The sequence below is a fragment of the Engraulis encrasicolus genome, chromosome 13, assembly GCF_034702125.1.
Source record: "Engraulis encrasicolus isolate BLACKSEA-1 chromosome 13, IST_EnEncr_1.0, whole genome shotgun sequence".
Taxonomy (NCBI): Eukaryota; Metazoa; Chordata; class Actinopteri; order Clupeiformes; family Engraulidae; genus Engraulis; species Engraulis encrasicolus.
In genome coordinates this window covers 24007077-24030730 of record NC_085869.1, presented here as the reverse complement: position 1 = coordinate 24030730, position 23654 = coordinate 24007077, and the positions used below count along the sequence as shown (strand labels likewise).

Sequence of the window (23654 nt, the reverse complement as noted above, 5' to 3'; positions counted from 1 at the left end):
ACAGATCTCGCTCTTCCTCTCCATTAGGGGCAACAGTGAGGACAACAACAATCATTAGATAAACTCTCACAGGCCACGTCTAATTGACTTACGCTCTGAATCAATGAATGAGCTCGTGGGAGAGCAGTGGGAGTAGGGATGCCCTATAGCACTTTTTTTTTTTAAACCGATGAAACCGATACGAGTACATTAATTTATGTACTTGTTGATACAGATCTGTGATGTATTTCCCTGAGGTTCCATCCAAGGTTCCCGGAGCTCTCGTCTGAGGTTCCGGAGCTAGCTCCCCCTTGCTCCCCCTCAAATTAAGCACTGTTTTACCCCCAACATGAAATGAAAGCAAATGCATAGCCTTGTTTTTTTCCACCTGCGATATTTGTTGTATTGTCTGTTTCAATGTAGATTTAAATGTTAATGTATGAGGTGGCACTTTTTTCCCATGCTGCTTTCAAGTCAACAGAAGGTGATGAGATGTTTTGTTGTTTCGTGTAATAGCAGTGTTAGTGCCTGTTATCGGCAAGTGTTAAACGAGTACGAGTATGAGTATAATAAGCAAGTATCGGGGCCAGTATCTGTATCGGTGCATTCCTAAATCCTAAGATCTTATGTGTACCTCCTCAAGCTCTGACATCCTGAAACTGCGCTCAGTATTTTCCTTTTTGTTCATTTTTGTCATGATCTTGTGTACATAAAATATATACATGTGTGGAAGGAAAATGAGGAAATTCAGTCATGGCACAAGAAAACATTGCTGCTTTCTTACCCTTGGGGATTGTTCGTTTTAAAAGATCTTGATAGAAATTACAACATGCAGACAGCGGTTTCCTGGCGGGCTCTGTGTGTCTGTGAACACCACAGTGGTTCCGGTGCCCTTGAAGGGTTGCCAGCAGCACTGATTGCCTGTGATGAATTGCCACAACTGATAGCCTTGTAAGGTGAAATACTACACATCCGAGACTTCCCCACCGCGTCAGGATGTCTCTCTTTCAAGAGGAACGTTCACCGTTTGTAATGGTGCAAGAGATCAATACAAGTAATGGGATGAAAACACAGAATACCAAACACCATTGTTCTTTTTATTGAACTTGTTTTCAATGTACAATAAGAGTTTCATCTGCTTAGGACCATGACCTGGTCTGTCGAAACGCCCATTTCAGTTGTGAGAATATAAGAATGTCGCTCTACAATCCATAGACAAATTAAGCAATCAGGTATCAAACACAATTTCTATTTCTTATTACAAAAAAAGAAAGACAAATGAATATCAATCAAATATAAAGCACTCGGTGGTGAGTTTGAGTCCGTATAGAGTCTGCCATAATAGGCAGCATTCACTGCATAGGCAGCATACAGTAGGAAAGGGCACTGGCTCTGTAGTGTGTTACAGTAGAGGTGACAAGCCTGGATTCAGACAGTAACAACCCTGCCACAGATTTGATCCACTTGAAGAAGTTAAGATTTGTAGAACAATTAACAGGCAACAGTGTGATCAAGTCTTTTTCACTTTACAAATTTGATCAAATCAGCTCCTCTAACACAGTTGATCAAAACGAGTCCTCAAGACCAGTTAACTCAGTGAAGTCACCCATTCTGGAAATAAACTGTGGCAAGGTTTTTGGGGTGTATTTCTGGAAACTACGTTAGCTACTTTGTTGTTTTTTCAGTGCAATTTCGCATTGGCATCTACCCAAGTTGCTAACTGGCTAGCAACTACGCTTTCGTGAAACACCACCCCAGTTAATTTGGTGAAGTCATCCGTGTTGGAAGGAAACTGTGGCAAGGTTTTTACATCAGGATTTGACACCTCTAGTGTGTTGTTGCCACTGTACCCGCTAGTGGAAAAGGCCATGAGTGCGTTTTAATATGCGACCTTGCCTCCTCCACTTGCGCTTGTCTCCTTGTCCCGCCTCCTGGCCCCTCCTCCGTGGAGAAAACGATAAAGTTTCCCAGCTGTCAGCCTAGCCACAACAACTTTTGAGGGACTGTTTTTCATTCACCATCCCAATTGCAAATGAGAAAAAGACTCTACAATTGAGCTTTTGCAAGATATTGAAATACAATGCCGTTGTCAGTGATGTCATCATGACGAGAAGCAAGTGGAGGAGGCAAGGTCGCATATTGCAACGCACTCCATGATGAGAGAGGGCATGTGGGGGTGAGCCCTGGGGTGAGTCGGATCCCAGAGGTCCTGCCAGGTCAGGAGAGTGGCGCGGTGTCGGTGTGGTGTGGTGTGGTGCTTACAGCTTGAGGTCACGCTCCCCCAGGGACTTGAAGCTGTCCTCAACTGACTGGTCTGAGACCTCCTCCAGGGTGGCAGGCGTCCATTTGGGACTCTGGTCCTTGTCGATTAGCACTGTGCATTGAAGAATCAAAACAGTGTTGGTTGGTAAGGTTAGTCTAGAGGGAACACGTGTGGATGAATGCTATTAAATCGAAAATATTTATCAAAATCACCTTACCTGCTCGGACTCCCTCGTAGAAATCTTTACCTTTCTGTGAAAGAAAATAAAGACGGACAATCAACACAAGAACGGAAAGAAACTTAAATGAAAGACAATTCTACTGTAGTTACTGTAGTGTCAGGTGTCAATTCTTGCCATGTATCCCTGCGTAAGTGACTTCAGTAATTAGCCAAACCTCATTTTCTTTGGTGATCTGGATCATGAATTTTGAAAACATTTGGAGCCGATATGTCTGACAGGGTTTTTGCTTCCTGGAGCTGGAATATCAACCACTGATTCATTCATACGATTAAAGATAAAAGGGAGGAGTAGGAAGGATCATGTAGTACAGTGTTTCTCACCGTGGGCTCTACAGCCCCCCCAGAGGGCGTTATGGAACCCTGGGGGGCGTTGAGAAGGATACAGCTGAGAGGGGGAGGTGCTTAGTGGCCATTGGTCTTTTTTTTTTTTTTTAACACTAAGGGGGAGGTGTTGGTAGGTTACGATGAAGTCAAGGGGACGTTGGGAGGCTTATGATGAGGTACAGGAGGCGTTTATTCAAAAAAGGTTGAGGACCACAACTGTTTAGCATGATCATCATCGACTTTCAAATCTCTTCGAGACTTGGTCTGACCAAGAGCGTACCAATTAACATTTCCCAAACGGCATGGTTTGCTACTGGTTGTTTGCTTCCCGACAAAGTGAGAGGAGCTCAGAAACGATATTTGAATTGCTCCTGGCCTGACTAGAAGCAACGCTGAAGGTGTTGCGTCACTAGTAGGGCTTTCAGGCCGACCAGAACGGAGCCGGATCCGGTGCCCGCACCAGTTACGTTCGGCACTAAAGTGCTTATCTGCGAACCGTGTTCATACCGGGCTCTGAACTTTTTCCGCACGTGACTGTGTTACCCGGATGAACCTGCTGACGGCCACGCTGTCATCACGGTTCGCGGAGAAAAACCTAGTATTTTGCCGTTCGCATTGCGAACCAACTTTCCGGTTCGCGAACGCAAATATTTGTGGCGCGAACACGACAGCCGGTTCACGATTAGGTGCGGGAACGGGCTCCAGCACGGTTCTCAGTCGGCCTGAACGCGCTATAGGAGAGCGTGGCCTGGCTAACAGCTGTTGTATTGTGTTACCCACCATGCAGGCGTGTGTGAGCCTGTACTCCATGGCCAGCACCTCAGCCAGAGTCATGGAGGCCCCGTGCTGGAGCTGCCTCAGGGTCAGCTTCATGGACGTGGGAGACATCTTGGCCAGGGTCTAACATAAAACACAGATGGAAAAAAATAATCAAGAAATATACCAGTGGAGTTGTTAACGGTCGAGGGGATATTCCGACTCATGGAACGTCTCTCGACCAATCAGAAACAATAAAACAAGTTGATAGAACACAATTGTTACAGTAAACCACAGTGCTGAAAGGATGAAACTGGATGTAGTAACCTCATGCCCTTACTATCTTCACAAGGAATATTTTAGGTGTGATCACACCACTATTGCAGTGTTACACCAGCGCTATGGGTTGAGGCTGGCTGGTGTGATTTCTCTCCCATTTCAACACCAATGGTGCGAGTAGTGAGATGGCTTTCTGTGAGGATATCGCAGGTTCATCTCCTGTGTGAGCTACAGTATATGAGGGCCATAGGAGAGCTACTTCAATCTACTTATCTATCAACCAAACAATTGCATTTACAGTATATGGGTGGATGACGTTTAAGGGCGTAACACCAAAAAAAAAAGTTTTTCCAATTGCTGAAAAAATTGATTGAAAAAATTGGGAAAAAATTGAAAAAAATCAAGCACTTAGTGGTCCGTGGAATTTCGCCTAATTTTAGCCATTTTTTAGAAAATATGTCCTGCATCAACACATTGCATAGACATGTCACACCGCAGGAAAATTAAGTCACACCACATGAAATTCACTGCATTATGGCCATTTTAATCCTTTTGTATACATGACTGACATCTGAGCTTGTGCTAACTTGATAATGATATTGTGTTTGCTCTTATAGAAGGAAAAAAAAGTTTTTTATAAATGAAAACACATATTAAGATTAGTCACACCACAGGACACCATAAAATGAACCTAAGCATTGCGCGACAGAAACATTGCAATATGAAGACCTATTAAGAGGTTAATAGTCACCTTAAGCTTCCACAGCACTCTCCAATAACTGAGGTACTGACTGGTTAGGAGCCAGTCTTTAAGACCCTTGTAGTTGGCCTTGCAGCTGGCCGTTCACAAACATTGACATACATGTCACCCCACAGGACGCAATTTGTGTTACGAAATTGAACTTGTAGTTAATATTACTGTCTTGAGTTTTTTTCACATTCACATATCTTAATATAAAGTTAATATTTATGCAATCATGCCAAATACTTCATACATTATTCAATTAATTTATATATATATTATATTCCAGGTTTCATTAATGTTACAGTCACACCGCAGGATATTTGACATATAAACCTTTACATAAATCTTAACAAAAATGTTTATTCTCATCTAAGACTAATATGAAACATAATGTACCACATCTTCTTTCATTGACATTTGTTTTTTAAAGGAAAAATAACAGTTTTGTAGGTTTTTAACCAATGTTACGAAAAAACAGGGCGTCACGTCTCCCACCCATATAGCACATCATTATACTCAGTCGTCATGCATTGTACTTCCAGGGAAGGAAAAAAAGTGAATAGAATTATCTTAAGAAAAATTAAATATATAGATTTAAATAAATAGAATCATAGCTCATATCAACTCTATAAGTTATTCAAAGGCAGATGAAAATAAAGCCGTCTTTGACTTCTTTTTCAAAGCAAGCAGTTCAAACTCCTATTCATCTAGACGGATGTGCTGAGGTAGACAGGCCAGCAAAGTCAGCTCCCTCACACTGAGCTGAAACGCTCAAGGGTCACATTTCGGCAAGCAAAATGGGGGCTCCAGGCCTATTAGATGATTTACCACTACTTCAACATTAACCTAACCTGGTTTACTACTTCGCCAGGTTCTTGGGATACTCGACCAGTCTCATTCCGGTGAGGTATATAAGCTTATCATCAACACAGAAGCTGCGCTGAGGTGAACACTAAGGTTGAGCCCGGCCTTTGGAAGAGTACTGTTTGCATCGACAAGCACTTCATCACCTAGATGGCTAAGGCTCGTCTTGCTATCTGAAGAATAGATTACAACTGTGTTGCATCATCAGACCACAAGAAACACTTTCCTCTGTACATCTGACTAGGTTTTGATGATGTTTTTCCAAAGTTGTGTGATTTCATGTGTCTGCCTTATTGCAGTCATACAAATTGGATTTTCAAAAACTTAACAGTGAGGGACTGTCACAAACACACACACATACACGTCATCCGCATTCTGTGCGATACCACTCATGAACACAAATAGGCTTTCTTCTCTTTGGTACTGATGACTTACGATTGATTCGCCTGACATTACGCAATTGAATAGGCAGCGGTGGAGCACAACAGAGGGCTTTTTGAAACCACGACCAAAGATGACATACAGCTGGCCTTGTCAGTTCCGTCCCATCTCTCACAAACATCCATACACGTGCACACGCACGCACACAGACACACGCACGCACGCATGCGCACACACGCACGCACGCGCACGCATGCACGCACACACACGCACACATGCACGCACACACACGCACACGCACACACTCCTACAGCTCTGCTACGACCCATCCTCCCAGCAGGCTCTTCAAATCTAGGTGTTTTTCAGCACCTTTTGCTTAAGCCAAGACTCAGAGGATAACGCCATAACCCTATTAAGAGCTTACTTGGCGCAACTGCCTTTTTAATGAGACTGTCATCACAAATGTGTGCCTTTACTAACTGTGTGTGTGTGTGTGTGTGTGTGTGTGTGTGTGTGTGTGTGTGTGTGTGTGTGTGTGTGTGTGTGTGTGTGTGTGTGTGTTTTAGGTTGTCCAGGGCCCACAGCTGCTAAGCATTTTGTGGCTATTAGGCATCTAGCGGTGCATATAGCTTCCTGCTTCACTGGCTTCGCATAAATGTACACGTATAGCGTTTGTTCACTTTTTTCTACGTCCATATGTTCCCTGACATGAGAGCCAGTGACCTTGGCACAGAGTTCCTCTAATTAGTGTAGGCATCTGGGGCCTATACTACAAAGCTGGTTCAGGAGTAAAAGAGGTTAAGTTAAGAGGTAAATCATCTAATAGAAGAGCCTGGAGTCCTCATTTTCCTAAGAACATGCCTCTTCTATTAGATGATTTACCTCTTAACTTAATCTGGTTTACTCCTAAATCAGCTGTGTACTAGTATTGGCTTCTGGCCGTCCATGCCAGCTGACCAGCAAGGTTATAAGCCAGGGGCCTGTACTGTAGTAGAAGCCGAGAGTTATATAATCCACCATAAACAAAGTTGTTTACTTTGCTAAATGCAGCGGAGCATTGTTTACACATGGCTGAACATGATCTTGTCTATTTACTTGCTGACAACGGAGTTCGTGTGCAAGAGCATTTCATGTCGTGCCTATTCTCTGCCATTTTTGTAATATAAAACCATCCTTCACAGACACACACACATGCGCGCACGCTCACACTCACACGCACACGCACGCACAAAGAATAAAAAGGGAGAGTAAGATGGAATGGGACACACACAAACAATTAAAACAAGGCGATTATGTACCATTACATTGTACAGTATTTACATATACACTCACCGGCCACTTCATTAGGAACACCTCTCTAATGCTGGGTAGCAGTGCTTGACACTAACTTTTTCGCTTACCAGCCATTTTGGCTAGTGGTTTTCCTGACTCACTAGCCATTGGGCCTTTTCACTAGCCACAATTTTCTTAACCATCATAGCAGCTTTAATGAATTATATAATAGGCTGTAATAATGTAATGTAGGCTAATATAACATAATATAACATAATATAATATAATATAATATAATATAATATAATATAATATAATATAATATAATATAATATAATATAGGGCCTAATAATTAGAATTGTTAGGCCTTAACTGGTCCATGCATGCATGCTATGGAAAGAACAGATTTACTGATCTGAGGAATGGCATAGCCTATATTGACCATGCAGAAACACCAAGCACAGTGTTGTGGAAGGGCACAAATGTAAGTTAGTAAGTAAGTAAGTTACACTAGAGCAAAATATTTTCGTCTTTGATCTGAAAGGCACTTTCTTCATATCATATGGGCCAATCTGTGGAGGTCGCCGTCCAAATTGATGCGCAAAGTAGGCCCTAGATAGCAAAAGTCATTGCCAAGTTCACCTGTCCTCGGTCATGGATATGGAATAACACCTCTTCTGGAATATTTTCTTATATCCACTAAAAAGCGCACACAGATGCGGTAACTACAGAAGGGGCTACTACTTCCTTTCATTTCGTTTAATATTGAGTTGTTTAAAATAACGGACGCAACAAGGCGAAACGGGCAAGGGAAATGCAGTCTGGAAGGCTACACTAGCCTACTGCGCGTTATTTAAGCCCGTTTGACAGTCGGGAACAACAGCACAAGAAACATGGAGGAATATTAAGGTATGAAGACATACAGGCGAATCAGAAAATAATTTAAACCGAACATTATTAATGCCGCATGTGTCCTTGTCTTATCACTGCGCTTTAGTCTCAAGACTTTCACAAGACAGACTGGCGTGTTTTCTTCTCGCCTTGGTCATTTTAATGTAGGCCTACTAAGTATTGTACTAATGACAGATCGCAAAACAGGTCAGTTGAGATGAACTTCGCTACTTTATTTTCACGATGAGGTTTTCAGTGACATTTCCAAACGCACGCTGATATTCCGGTAGCTCGCTGCCACTCCTCTTCGCAAGACTAGTAGCTCTATCAGATTCTTGGAGTGCGTGACACACAGGTGACACGTGACACAGGTGCTTCATGGGTATTGTAGGCTTGCGAAATCGCATTGCATGGCTTTTGTAGCAAAGACGGTCGGGGGGGAAATGCGGTGCCTCATCATTCAGAATAGTAACGGACCCGCTAGAATAGAGTTCTTCAGCGTTGACGTCAACTTGTATGCGGCGTTTGGACTTCCGGTTCTATGGCGATTTTTTACATTGCAATTCGCCATAGAGATTCAGGTTTGGCAAAAATATAAGTTGCACGCCAACAACGAACATTAGCGTGTCCCCGCATCCCTTTCTCATTAGTGGAACGGATCGTATCATCATGTTGGTGTATTCACATGTTAAATCATGACGATTATAATTCAATATTGCTAACCCCTTTCTGATCATTAAAACTTCCGAACTACATACTTTCCTTTGGTTGCCATGGGTACAACCTTCCGCACGTACATGACGTTAGATACAGGCGCCGCTTCTGTAGTCGCCAAAAGTTTCCGGGTTTAGCATATGGACGCAACATCGTATTTATGTCGAAGTTTGACACAAAATGATCAACCATGTCATACCTACAGCCTATTTTTAACACCCTCGACAGTTTGCGGGGGTTCGCTAAGCGCGTGCTTGCACTCGGAGCTTATTTGAAACTGGTCCCTATTCATTCCCAATGGAGGCCGGAAGCCGATACGAACCAGGAAGTCCTTAAATGCTAACATGAAAGACTACAATCTACTACATGCTTCCGCGTTACTGAAGAACTCTATGGATAGTGAACCTTCGGTATCTACTAGCCAACGCCAACTTTCACCCGCATTTGGCTACCTGGCGTGGTTAGTAGGTGCGATCGAGATGTCATCAACGCATGCATGCACATTTAGACAGCAATGCACCCTGGATGAAAATGCTGCATGACGGTTAGATTTCCTATCAAACTTCGAAATTTCGTCGACGTTGCGTTGACGAGGTGACATGTCACATGGTGTAAAACTATCGCGGGATGAATGCGGCTGCAGTCAGATCTTGCAACCTCTGCAGTTGCTTATCCCCTTCAACGCTCGTCGGCGGACTGCCTCCGAGGTCACACGCCCATGAACTGGTTGGTCAACAACTCACTCACGTGTGTATATGGGTCTTGTCTCACACCTCTACACAAGTTTGCGCAGGTCCCCACTTCAGCTCCTCCTCATTGCCTGTCCCCCCACTCCTCACACGTGGTGTGTTAGTAGAGCAAACCGGTGCGAGCTCATCGTCTCGTTCATATTTGTGGCCGACTGTAAATGCGCTGTATTTAATAACACCCACATCATGACAACAAGTTCTCGCTCACGTGCTTCCGTCAACGTTGGTCGACAGCATCAAAGTCGTATGGGCATAGAGATAGAAAATAACACTAGAGAGGACACAGCAATTTGCGACAGCACTGGGAAATGGCAGATGGAGCTTCCCAACTTCCGTAGGTAGTGTAGGTACTTTCAGGCAATGCAAGTCAATGGAGAACACGCCCACCCCTGTCAAGAAATTAACTAAAACTGTGTAAATATAAAGTAACACTTTAATCAAAGACCAGATTTGAAATGTCAGGCTACATATCTACTGAAATCATACGAGTCGATAAAATACATTTAAAAATCAAATAATATATTTTATGAACATAGTTAGCAACACACTTCAACTATTGTCCTTGTATAGTGTGTTGATGGACATTTTCACATGATTAAGCCATTTTTGACAGAGGTGAGCCTTGTTCTCCATTAATTTCCATTTCTCTGATCTACCTACAGATAATGGCCGCTACAGATTGCCGTAAAAGGGGGGCGGGGTCCTCTCTAGTGTTATTTTCTACCTCTATGCGTATGGGCTTAGTGTTAAGCCCTGCTGGGTAGGACCCCCTTTTGCCTTCAGAACTGCCTGAACTGCCTGCAACACTACTCTGGTAGGCTGTGGCATTCCAACAAAGATACATTTTTACAAATTGGCCAAAATTGTGCTAAGAAAATATCCTTATACCATTATATCCCCAGCCTGAAACGTTCATGTAAGGCAGGGTTGACCCATGTTTTCATGTTCCAAATTCTGACCATTCCACTGAGTGTTGCAGTAAATATCAAGACTCGTCAGACCAGGCAACATTTTTCCAATGTTCTTGTGTCGTTTATAGTGAGCCTGTCTAAATTGTTGCATCATTTTCCTGTTCTTAGCTGACAGGAGTGGCACCAAATGTGGTTTTCTGCTGCTATAGCCCATTTGCCTCAAGATTTGATGTGCTGTGTAATCAGGGATTCTCTTATGCATACCTCGGTTGTCATGAGTGGTTATTTGACTTCGATGTAGCCTTTGCATCAACTCAAACCAGTATGGCCATTTTCCTCTGACCGCTGCCATGAACAAGGCATTTTGCCCACAGAATCGCTGCTCACTGCATTTTTTTTAATTTTTCGTACCATTCTTTGTAAACCCTAGAGATGGTTGTGTGTGAAAATCCCAGATGATCAGTTTTTTTCTGAAATACTCAAATCAAGCCCTTTCGACTTGATAGCCATGCCATGTTCAAAGTCATTTATATAACCTTTCTTACCTATTATGATGCTCGGTTTGAACTGCATTAGATCATCTCGACCATGTCTACATGCACAAATGCATTGAGTTGAAACCATGTGATTGGCTGATCAGAAATTTGCCTCAATGAACAGTTGCAACACGTGTTCCTAATGTAGCGGCCGTGAGTGTAAATCTACAGTAAGTAAATATACTGTATACACATAGTCCCCTTAGCTATGCTCACCTCCGCCTGTTTCTTGGCGAATGGGGAGCCATCGGTCTTCAGCTTCTCAATGATTCCCTCCACGCTGCTGGCATCAAACAGCCTGCGATGACAGACACAGAGGACAAGTTACAGTTAGATCATCTGATGAGAGACTGACTACTAACAGACAGACTATTCTCTATCCCTATCCACACCTCACTGAGACAAACCGTGCTGCAATATTCATTTGCTGTGTAACCCTAATGTGGAACCCCCAGCTGGCCAAGGTGAAATCAACCAGAAGGCACAGAGACAAATGTCACGGAAGTGTTTACATAAATAATTCACATCTGCGATGCAGTCGTACTGTAGCTACACCACTTGCACGCCGTCTGGGTGATTTGAGAAAAGCCAACTTTGATAAGACGGACCGCTTTCGCCCCCTACAGCAACAGAACAAAGCTTATCAACACAGATTACACTCAGTGGCTGGTCCTTTGAACTTCTGAAGCGACTGCGCAGGCAGCACTACCAACGCTGTTCTACCTGAGGGCCTGAAACACACCAAAGGGTTGTGTTGTGTTGTGTGTTGTTTTGCTCAGGGTTTCCCATGAACCAGGTCCACAACACAGGAAGGAAGACGGCTGTGGGACTGTGTATGTACTATGTAGCATCTCAAATCAGTTTGGATGTGTGACCTCAGCTGACGTCATTTAGCTGCTCCCCTGAGGTGATCCACTTTCACGGTGGAATTCTGCTCAGGTTTATTGTTTTGTTTTTTTTAAACTCTCGGGTGTCTGGTTGAGCTAAAGCATGTTATGCAGTTTCACGAGAAATACGAGATGTTTTGTGAAGGAATCTTAGAAATGACATTTGCAATACAATTCAATTATATTTTCATGGGACCTAGTGAAGGTGGGGTATGTTGTAAAAGGTGGCCACATTCAATATAGGCCCTAAAGTGCAGGTGGACATCCTTGTTTGTGTTCAAAGCACGGCCCTTGGAGGACTTTCTAAAATTTGAAGAGGCCCTTCGAATTAACTCCTGAGCTACAGGCGAAGGAATGCCTCCACTTGTGTCCTGGCAAATTCATGCGGCTTCAAAATGGCTGCTGCTATTGTTGAGCCCCGAGACACTTGATCTACCAGATTTACAAATATTCTGGGAATATGCAAGCTATTTTAATCCATCCCGTTTCTCAGGCGCCACTCATATTATTCCCTTTCCCTCCCAATGCCCTGTCCCGTCCCCTTCTCCTCCACTTGTGCTAGACACAAAACATTGTAGCCTTTGGCTATTTAAAAACGCAAAGTATTATTTTTGTACAACTTTATTATAATTATGTAGCCCGACAATCCGTAATGGCAATCCGTAAACTTCTCCTCAATTATCTCCCAATATATATACACATACAAATTATTACATGCTTGTTGAACATTGCTTATTTTTAATTCCTGTTTGTCAATCAAATGCTTAAAGGGAAAGAGATTAGAGAAAAATCACCGAGACGAAAATGCTTGAACGGTTGTTACCTGTTGATGGCTTCCATATGCTGTTCAAGGGCGAAGGGTTTGTCTGCATCAAGCCCACTCTGCAAGTACAAAACACAGGTCACGTGCATGCGTGCATATGTGTGTATGCGCGTGCGTGCGTAAGGCCTTGACATTTTTATTCTCAATTAGTCCACAGTTCCATCATGGTATCCATTATCTGACCAGGCCGAGGTACATTTACATGCAGTAACGTGGTTTCATCCCCAGGGTCGTACAAGTGAAGTATAATGTGAGCTGAATAAGGGGAAAATGCAGAAGGCAAGCAACACTGAAACCAAATTATGCTGCAAGCATGCACACAAACATGCACACAGACAGACAGGCAGGCAGATAGACAGACAGACAGAGAGAGAAACGCACACAGATACACACACACAGACACACACAAACACACACACAGACACACACACAGACACACACACAGACACACACACAGACACACACACACACACACAGAAACTCAGCACACAAGCAGCTAAGCAGACAAGAAGCTAACATGCACACAAAAGCCAGCACTATGCAAACTACTTTTTCTGAGCAAACAGAGTCAGCTGTCCAGTCTACAGGCTGGCACTGGCTAGTTCTCGAGGTCACATTCACAATAGGACAGTGTGCTGTGTCCACGTCCCGGTCATGCCTGTTTAATATGGGCACCATTACGCACTGAGACAGAGAGCATCGCGATTCCCTGATTACTGCTACATGGGGGTGTGTTACTGTTTTACACAACCTGTCTCATAAATCACTTAACACATAAAATACGACTCAGATCACTCACGCCACGCCACGTCACGTCATCACAACCTGCAAGCCAATCAACACCTCTGAACATTTACATGCCTAACTAGGGCATAAGCAAACAACACCAGGTCAAACAAATAAAACGGAGTAGGCAATGAACGAGGAGCAATCTACAAACTTCTTTTTGTTTACTTTTTTTATCCTTCCAACGGTAGGAGTTTTCATATTTATTTTTTAGGGCTTTTTCGCCTTTATTTCCGACAGGATGGTGGAGGAGGAGAGACAGGAAAGGACTGGGGAGAGAGACACAGGGAAGGATTGGCAAATGACCCAGGCCGGAATCGAACCCGGGTTGCCAGCGTAGTAACCCAGTGCCCTACCGTTAGGCCTACATTTCTAAGGGCAAAGGACAAAATTTCTGCGGTCAATCTCCTGAGCTGCTGAGCTGTTCCTGAGCAATCGCTCCAGCCCACTCATTCATCTCAATCTACAAAAGGAACCACGCCCACTCAGAGGTCGAAATATACCAAAGCAGAGGCCCATAAAAAAACAACAATCATGCAAAAAGCACTGTACTTTGATCCTTGAATGAATTAGAGGGTAGACAAGATGTGGATGGATAGGGGGTGCATTTAATGTAGGATGCAGAAAGAACTCCGATATACTCTATTCTCACAGTAAAAAAATAAAATAAAAAATACACTGATGGGTTGACTAATGGACACTAAGGACCAATTAGGCAGTTGCCAGGGCAACAAACACAGTTAGCTCAGTAGCTCAGTAGAACTAAAAGGCGATCCAGGGGTGCGCTTCTCGAAACCATAGTGTGCTAACTACATTAGCTACTATGTTGCTTGCAATGTAATTTCCCATTGGCAACTACCCAAGTTGCTAACTGGCTAGCAACTACGCTTTTGAGAAACTCATCCCAGTTTTGTTTTATTTTACTTTTACTGGGTTGGGTATGTACTGGGTAAGGCTACAGTGTTACAGTGCATGCCATGCTCCTGACGGCTAGGCTAGCTCACCTGCTGCTGATACGAGTCCAGGACTTGGGCCACATCACTGGAGGAGGGAGATTTCAGGCCAGTCAGATCCTTTTCAAGGGCACCCATCTAGAGTGGGGGGAGGGATACAGAGAGAGAGAAAGACAGAGAGAGAGAGAGAGAGAGAGAGAGAGAGAGAGAGAGAGAGAGAGAGAATATCACTATCAGGTGGTAATCCAGTCATCCTATTTACAGCAGTGGGAGAGTATCCTATAAAAACGATATCAAAACAAACACTGCTGCAACACTGCACTATCGAAGAAATCACACACGCCACAGCACACCACAGCACACCACGCTACGCCGTCTCTGATTTCACATAACAGAACTGCTGTGTCACAGCTGGTGCTACCGGACAGGCAGCCGAATCAGATGTGTGCCTCTCTAGAGAGGGGGAAATAAACTGGGAGCAGATGGGGGAGATGAAGAAAAGTCCGCCATGACTGATTCGTAGGCCAGAGGGCAGATATTGAACATTTCAAGGGAGTTAAGAGCTTATGAGAATGTATTTGGAAAATTCTGGCTATGTGAAATACAGCAAAAGTAGTTTGGCAAAAGTAGCTCAGTAGACCGAAAAGGCGATCCAGAGGTGCGCTTCTTGAAACCACAGTGTGCTGACTACATTAGCTACTTTGTTGCTTGCAATGGAATTTCCCATTGGCAATACCCAAGTTGCTAACTGGCTAGCAACTACGCTTTTGAGAAACTCATCCCAGTTTTGTTTTATTTTACTTTTACTGGGTTGGGTATGTACTGGGTAAGGCTATGTAGGTAATCCACACCCTGGCTTAAAATCGAAATCACTTGGCTGTGCCGTGGCTCTAACGGTAGGGCACTGGGCTGCTACGCAGGCGACCTGGGTTCGATTCTGGCCCAGGTCATTTACCGACCCCTCCCCATCTCTCTCCCCATTTACTTCCTGTCCACCTCTCATACTGTCCTATCATCAATAAAGACCAAAAAAATCAAATCACTTTGATGTACGTTTGATGTACGATGCCCTGTAAAACAACGACACATACTCGTACAGTATATAGCCAATCGTGATCTCATGGTCACTATTCTTGAGGTCAACATGTGACCTACATGGCAGAGCACCACCTCACATCACATTAAAAAGTAATTACACCTGCAGTGAAGGACTGTCTACCACTGAGAACAATCATGCACATATCCTGTACTCGTTAGGTCGTTACTATACATCACTGGGATCTCTGGATGCCCTTAGCTGACTGGCTTCACATGTGTTCCTCTTGGCTGTAGTGGTGGTTGGGTTTGTAATGTACATTTCCCATCTCCCGCTAACTGAGTGACCTGGCCTGCTGAGGTCGCCTGGTGCCATGCCCTTGAGCAGCACTGCTGAGTGGGCTTATCACTCCACATGAAGCGCTATCGCTCTCTCCCTCTCCAGCTCTCTCTCTCGTTCTCTCTCGTTCTCTCTCGTTCTCTCTCGTTCTCTCACTCTCTGTCTGTCTCTCTCTGTCTGTCTCTCTCTCTCACTCTCTCTCTCACTCTCTGGCGTGCTCTCGCTCTCTCTCTCTCTCTCTCTCTCTCTCTCTCTCTCTCTCTCCCTCTCTCTCTCCTCTCCTCTCTCTCTCCTCTCTCTCTCTCTCTCTCTCTCTCTCTCTCTCTCTCTCTCTCTCTCTCTCTCTCTCTCTCTCTCTCCCTCTCCCTCTCTCCCTCTCCCTCTCTCCCTCTCCCTCTCCCTCTCTCCCTCTCTCCCCCTCCTGCAGGGCCTATGTTTGGGACGCTACCCACGATTTCTTTCTCTCTCTTTCTTTTCAGAATAACAGCAAATGGCAGCCAGGGCAGGCTGCTACTTTTTTTTGTTGTTGCTGTGACTCGGCCCTGGCACATGCCACCGGGCACCCTGAGCATTGGCACTGGCTGCTGGTGACTCAGCGAGTTAGACCTTGGGCAGTGCCCTAGCTCTCAGTCCAGAAAAAGAATGAAAATTATTTTAAAAAACAAAACAAAGAACAAAAAAACAAACTATAGCAAAAAGAAAACAGACTGGGATGCACCGATACCACTTTTTTGAAAACCGATACAAGTACGAGTACATTAATGTGCGTACTTGCTGATACCGAGTACCGATACCAATACCTTTTAGTAAAAGGCTTTTACCACCAAAATACAATGAAAATAAATGCATGGCCTTGGTTTTTCCCACCTGTGATATTTGTATTGTCCATTTCCATGTAGATTTAAATGTGAGTAAATGTATGAGGTGGTACTTTTTTCCATGCTGCTTTCAAGTCCACAGAACGTGACAAGATTTTACATTGTTTTGTGTAATAGAAGTATCGTTCCTGGTATCGGCAAGTGCTTGACGAGTACAAGTACGAGTATAATGAGTAGTATCGGGTGCCGATACTACAGTATCGTCAGTACCGGTATCGGTGCATCCCTAAAAAAAAACATACCAAATCAGTGCAAAAACACTGCGTACCTTCTCTGCCTCCACAAAGTGAGTGGCCACTCCGGCTCGGAGCACGTCTCGGCCGCGGAGGCGGAAGCCGGTGAGCGCCAGGAAGATGCCCAGCTTGCCCTGCAGCCGGGGCAGGAAGTAGCCGCCCCCCACGTCAGGAAACAGCCCTGGAGGCAAACCATACCACACACACACACACACACACACACACACACACACACACACACACACACACACACACACACAAACACAAACACAAACACACACACACACACACACAGACACACACACACAGACACACACACACACACACACACACACACACAGACACAGACATTATGAAGGGTCATCATTACTTTACATTACAGTTCACTTAGCAATCCCAAGGCTGACTCTCGAGGCCGACTTCCTAACCATTAGGCCCCAAAATTGATGGGGATGAGGTCCACACGCTTTCTGAAAATTGCCTGCTTGCCTTAGCAACATCTAAAAATCTAAAAAGGGCCTAAAAAATACAGTATACAGGTTTTCCGTTTACAAAGATTTGCGATGTCAAGGGTCAAGGAGGGTCAAGATGCTAACCATGCCAACCATGTGAGCGCATTTTTTGAGTGACAGCAGTTTCCAACAATCAGAGGTTGAACAGTGCGCTACCAGGGATTGTTTACAAACGGGAAATCCATGTACACCACACACACACATTATGAAAGGTCATTACATTACATTACAGCTCACTTAGCAATTCCAAGTTTGACTCCCTCACCAATAGGCCCCAGCTGCCAGGAAACTGGCCTGGAGGTAAACCGTACTACACGACACCGGTCAAACATGAAGACAGTGGTTCACACACATAATAAGACATGTGAAGAGAGCAAACCCCACACATAGTAAGAAGAGATAACAACATATTAAGACAGCAAGCCCCACACATGCAGCACATACAGTAATCCACGAATGTGAGGAAGCGATCAGCCCACATACAGTACAGTCAATCCGGAAAGTATTCACAGCGCTTCACTTTTTTCACACTTTATTATCTTACAGCCTTATTCCAAATGCTACAAATGAATCTCTGTTGTCAAAATCCTACACAAATTATTCCATTATGACCATGTGAAAAACAAGTTGTCTTGACAGTTTTGAAAATTTATAAAAAATAAAAAACAAATAAATCATTTTTACAAAATTATTCACAGCCTTTGCTTAATACTTTGTAGAACCACCTTTGGCAGCAACTACATTCATTTTTTCATTTCGAAATGAAAAGGGATTAAAAGGGAGATCATCGGTGTGTGTTTCAACCTTTCAGTACATTGAAATTGTACATTTTGAGTCTGCACCTGGCTAAAATAGATGGGTGTGCGTTTTTAATGATATCCTATGGAGAGTATCATGGTCTGCTTCTGTAGTCACAGTGCATGTTGACATGCATGCTTCTTTAGATGTAATTCAGATTTCCACTGTTGACGGCATTCATACATCCCCAAACGATGTCAGTCCCACTACCATGCTTGACTAGCCAGATGATGCACTTTTTTGGTAAAATTCACTTGTTTACCACATGCTTAACACCATCTAAAGCCAATTTGTTTATCTTGGTCTCATCAGACCACACAACATGGTTCCAGTGATCCATATCCTTGGTCTGTTCATCTCTCTTGAGACCAAGATAAACAAAGTTGCTTTAGATGGCGTCAAGCATGTGTGGTGGTAAACAAGTGAGTTTTACACAAAAATTGCATCATCTGGCTAGTCAAGCATGGTTGTGGGACTGACATGGTTTGGCGATGTATGGATGCCGTCAACATTGAAAATCTGAATTACACCATAAGAAGCATGCATGTCAACATGCACTGTGACTACAGAAGCAGACCATGATACTCTCTGGTGGTGAGAGAAAAAGTCAATGTCATGTTCTGGCACACACAAACAATAAGAGGTCAAACATCTGATGACAGCAGCTCTGTCAGAGGTGAGGGGTGGTCAGTCACTCCTGAAATGTTGCCACAACAACAGAGACATAGAAGAAGAAGAAGAAGAAAAGGCTTCATAGCAGACAAGAGAGCACACTCGAGTCGACTAAGCACAACCGCTTAGAGCAACCCGAGGCAGCAATAACATTTACAAGGAAATCGTCAGCTGTGTATATTTGATATTTGACATGTTTATAGGCCTGATAAACACAGCATCTCCTTCTCAGGAACCAACAAAGGCCTACACTACAGACACATCAGGACACCTCAAAGAACCCAGCCTCTCAGTGACCACAACATTTACTGAACGACTGAACGAGCCTCACTCTTAAGGCAATATGTCTGAACCAGAAGTGAAATGCCATGCAATGTCAGGAGGACCTAATGGAAAACACTCTGGTTAGCTTTTCCAGTAATTTCACGTTGCATGGCCATTAGGCAGCAGCTGAGGCAGTGGCGACGACTGGGTACAGGGGGAAATAGGCCAATTAGACTCGGCTGCAAAATCCACTTCAGCAAGCACCACAAAACTAAAGTATGGGGCAAATATGTCCGTTGCAATTCAGTGGTTCCCAAACTGGGGGTCGCGGAGGTATCGAAGAGGGATCGTGGACAAAAGGGACATTACATAAAAACGGGAAATCCACAGGTGAACAGCTAACAGCTAATAGATGTATTTGTTGGCCTGTTTATTTGTAGCAATATTAGCGGACAAACTATTGATGGAAAATCTAGTAATATTAATGGACAAAAAATTGCCTAGGCGTGATAATATTAATATGAATATAAAGTCCAAAGGGGGGGTCCCTGCTGAAAAAGTTTGGGAACCACTGCGTTACATAATGGAGAGAAAGGCTTGTGCTGCACAGTGCAAAATGTTCCAATTGTCAGGTCTTCAAATACAATGTATTATTGCATTACCGTCCGGATGGGACAAAAAAACACAACAACAAGTTTAAAATACCGCACTCTGGGAAGATCAAATTGGCAAATTATACTTTCGAAAAAAAAAGGGCAGACAATCCAGCTAACTGTCTTGTCCACTGCAGAAAAGAACATCCAGAACAAATGGGAACCAACCCCATCCCTCCCAATACGCTGTACTGAAGGACACCAGTGGAGCGGAGAGAGGAGAGGGAGGAGGGATCACGGATTAGGACCGATGACCTGATTCTGGGCTGGAAAATGTAATATCATAAATGCAGATTACGGGGTGCTGTAGGCCCACTTGCTTTGTCCCACCAGAGGGGCAGTTTAAGACACCAAAATCCCTTAATCCTGGCCTCTGGGGGGGTGAGGGGAGGGGGGCAGGGGCAGTTAGGGCAGTGTTTGGTGGTGGGGGGTGGGGCCTGTAACCAACGGAAACACAGATGGACAGCACACTGTCCTGGAGAGGATTTCAGTCGTCCTTTCCTCCCTTCCTCGACATCATTCTGAGTGTGTGCGCTGAGGTTCACACCAAGCGACGTGACGCTCTGTGACACCGTGACCAGTGACCCATGACGCAGCGCCCCCCTAGCGCTGGCAGACGGAGACACCAGTCCCCGCACCTTGTGGCACAACAGTCAGGGTTGCCAGATGAGACAGATGATTTGCAGCCCAAAAAAGCTCAAAACCCGCCAGGAAGCACTAAATCCCACCCAACTTGAACTATATTCTATTGATTTCTCAGGCCATAAATCCGCAGAAAAACCCACCCAAATGCCTTTTTTTCATTCTAAGCAGCCCAGTTGGGCAGGAAACCGCCCAATCTGGCAACACTGACAACAGTCGGTGACAACACCTCTGGCTATTGTGGCTACATAACAGAAAACCACAGACAAGGCAGCATTGACTCTAGCCCTCAGTCTGACAAACCGTAATCTGAAATAATTACAAGAGTGATTGACGCTAATGCACCAGCAAATGTAAAGTGGCACATCCATGTCGGAAACAGAACACTTACGCCCCTAATCCCGTAATTAAATTCTGCATATTGTTGCTGGATGGCGTCGAGAGAGAGAGAGAGAGAGAGAGAGAGAGAGAGAGAGAGAGAGAGAGAGAGAGAGGGGAGGAAATGAGCGGAAGTGCCTGTTGCCGCCAGCCCTGGGCAGGCAGTGCGGAGCGGAGGGGAGGGGAGAGGACCTTGGCCCGACCCACTTGGCTGCTCCCAGTCATACTGCATTAGATCAGGATGCCAAGCGGCACTGCGAGCCACGCTGGCAGCCATAACATTAGCATGGGGACACACAGGAACTGGATGGAGAGAGAGAGAGAGAGAGAGAGGGAGAGAGAGAGAGAGAGAGAGAGAGGGAGAGAGAGAGAGAGACAGAGACACAGAGAGGCTTCACGCCTGACTTTCCATTTCTACTCAAATGTTTGTGTGTGGCAAAGAGACTGTATTCAAACGCTCTGAATGGCATGCTTAACGTTATCATGGGCATGGTTCTTCCATGCTGAGATGTGTGGCAAAATGCGTGCGTGTGTGTGTGTGTGTGTGTGTGTGTGTGTGTGTGTGTGTGTGTGTGTGTGTGTGTGTGTGTGTGTGTGTGTGTGTGTGTGTGTGTCGGTATATGGATCATGGGAGTAGGTGGTCCGAGTGAGAGTCCTTAAGGCCAATCAGCATCTCAGCCAAAGCGACACGCCACGCAACACTATTCCTGGACACTGCAGACCTCTCCAACCCTCAATGACCTTCAGGTGAAAGTCAGAAGCACCCCACCCCCCAAAAGTCAACTGACCTCCAAAACAAAAATAATAACAATAACAAAAGGAGCCAAAAACAGAGAGATGCCATCCTGGTCCACTGCGGGCACCTTGCTCTTTCACTGTCCCTTAATTGACCTAAAGCGTCTCGCAGGAATAAAAAAAACGAAAAAACATTATTTGTTGATGAAGACTGCACCCTCAGAGGAGCTTGGCATCTTTACAGAGCTGAACCATTAAGCTGAAGTCTGTGGGCTTTGGCTTCAGCGGATTAGCCCACTACATCAGGCTTGAGAATGGCAAAGGAAGCCGCGAGTCTTAAAAGCATTAGCTTCACGACTGGCTGGCTGGCTGACAGACTGACTGACTAAGGAGCTGCTCTGCAGGGCACATGCAGTATTTGCTCTCCTCCCTACTCTCATCATTGAGCAGGATCCTCATGATTCTTCTGAATGAAGTGAACGCGAAAATTAAAGTCCACCTGGGAAACTCAAGTGCATACTGCACACAACGAAAATTGCATTTATGCCTCACCTGTGCAAGGGGGAAGACCTCAATGGAGCAGTGCAGTGGGACTCTTTAGTCCAAGGTATTGCACACCCAAGTTCAAAAATGAGAAAAGATTCCCTGACTAGCGCACTCCAAATCAAAAAATCTTTATTAATATGCCAAGTCCTAAATCAAGGACTTTTGACTGCCGTTTGTGGTGTGATTATGAGGGGGTCGATGCAAACCTATCAGCTACATTAGGGGTCCCAGGCCTGAAATATTTTGAGATCCCCACCCCTACAGCATTCGAGAGAGGATTGGGGGTTTGGTTAAAACCTTTAAGAGTGTACCGTCACACCGGTGTGACGGGAATATTCAGGCAGTGAAAGTTCTATAGAATTCTGGGCGCCATTCAATAAAATTTGGAATTTTAGAATCTTGCATTCTTTTTATAGAATGCTCAAAAACCCACACTCTTTAAAGGTTAACAGGGAGACTGCAGAGCCATAAACATAACAGAATATCTGACAGGATTACCTTCAATCCTGAATTATCCTGAATTATCTTCAATACTTCAAATCTGATACTCATGACCACAAAGTCTTCCAATAGGTAGATTAAGGTTAATCAGTGAAATATTCGGAATTAGATTATGAAATGCTGAGTGCAGAAAACGGCTGACTTTTCCCTTCACTCCTTGGCTATTAAATGATGGCAAACTTTTAAAGCTTCATGGTGTTTTTTGTGACAGTGAATCAGCTATGAATTATTATTATTATTATATATTATTAATGTATTATTATTATTAATTATTATTATTATTATTATTATTAAGTCTTTTTTTGGGGCTTTCCAGCCTTTATTGGTTTTTGTGAGACAGGATAGTGGAGGAGAGACAGGAAGTGAGCTGGGAGAGAGAGAAGGGTAAGGACCGGCAAAGAACCCGGACCGGGAATCGAACCCGGGTCGGCCGAGCGGTAAACATGTGCCCTACCATATCAGCCACAGTAGGGCCCAGCTATGAATTATTGAGGAGGTGCTCTTGCAGACCAAAACATCAAAAAAGCTGAGAAGGTTCCTGAGAGGTTTGGATGGGTCACTCAGGGAGCACAACAACAACAACACGATCCAGAGCACAACGCCAAATGCAACGGATGCCCGTGAAGAAGATGATGCATTTCACACCATCAAATCAAACGCCTTTTATGGATCCGCCGATACACGGCCATTAGACGACAAACACTTTAGCTCGCGGCTGAACTCGTGGCTACCAAGTTCACATTTGGCAAGCCGACAAGCGAATAAGTCATCCAAGGACATCTTTCCCCATTCAGAACAAAGATTAGTTTCAAAATGGCCGTCTACAATCGACACAATCACTTTTGTGAAACAGGAATCGTCGTGTAGGTTTCAGCTAGCAACAAAACACATTACATAATAAATATCAGCAGGGGCAACAGGGATAACACAGCAAGCAAATATATACAGCACTGCCCAAAAGGGAGCATTTCAGTGGGACAAACATATCTCAAGGACAGTCAATCTGCTCTCCGTAAATCTCAGCCCAGGCCCCACAACAGGAATCTGATCTGGCGTCTACCTCAGATGCCCAGCACCAGAGTGGCCAGCCACATAGCTGGGCAGCAAACAGAGG

General features: G+C 44.4%; 1 protein-coding gene across 1 annotated transcript in view; it reads right to left on the bottom strand.

The window, feature by feature from the left end:
* Positions 1-1055: 1055 nt before the first annotated feature.
* The window catches only part of hibch (3-hydroxyisobutyryl-CoA hydrolase), a 50730-nt gene continuing 28131 nt past the window's right edge, over positions 1056-23654 (bottom strand). The window contains exons 8-14 of the mRNA XM_063213503.1: positions 16875-17020; positions 14405-14491; positions 12615-12673; positions 11121-11202; positions 3587-3706; positions 2460-2493; positions 1056-2353 (exon numbers count right to left, since the gene is read on the bottom strand). Of these exons, the coding sequence (XP_063069573.1) occupies positions 2238-2353; positions 2460-2493; positions 3587-3706; positions 11121-11202; positions 12615-12673; positions 14405-14491; positions 16875-17020 (644 nt within the window). The 3' untranslated portion in view covers positions 1056-2237. The remainder of the gene's footprint in view (positions 2354-2459; positions 2494-3586; positions 3707-11120; positions 11203-12614; positions 12674-14404; positions 14492-16874; positions 17021-23654) is intronic.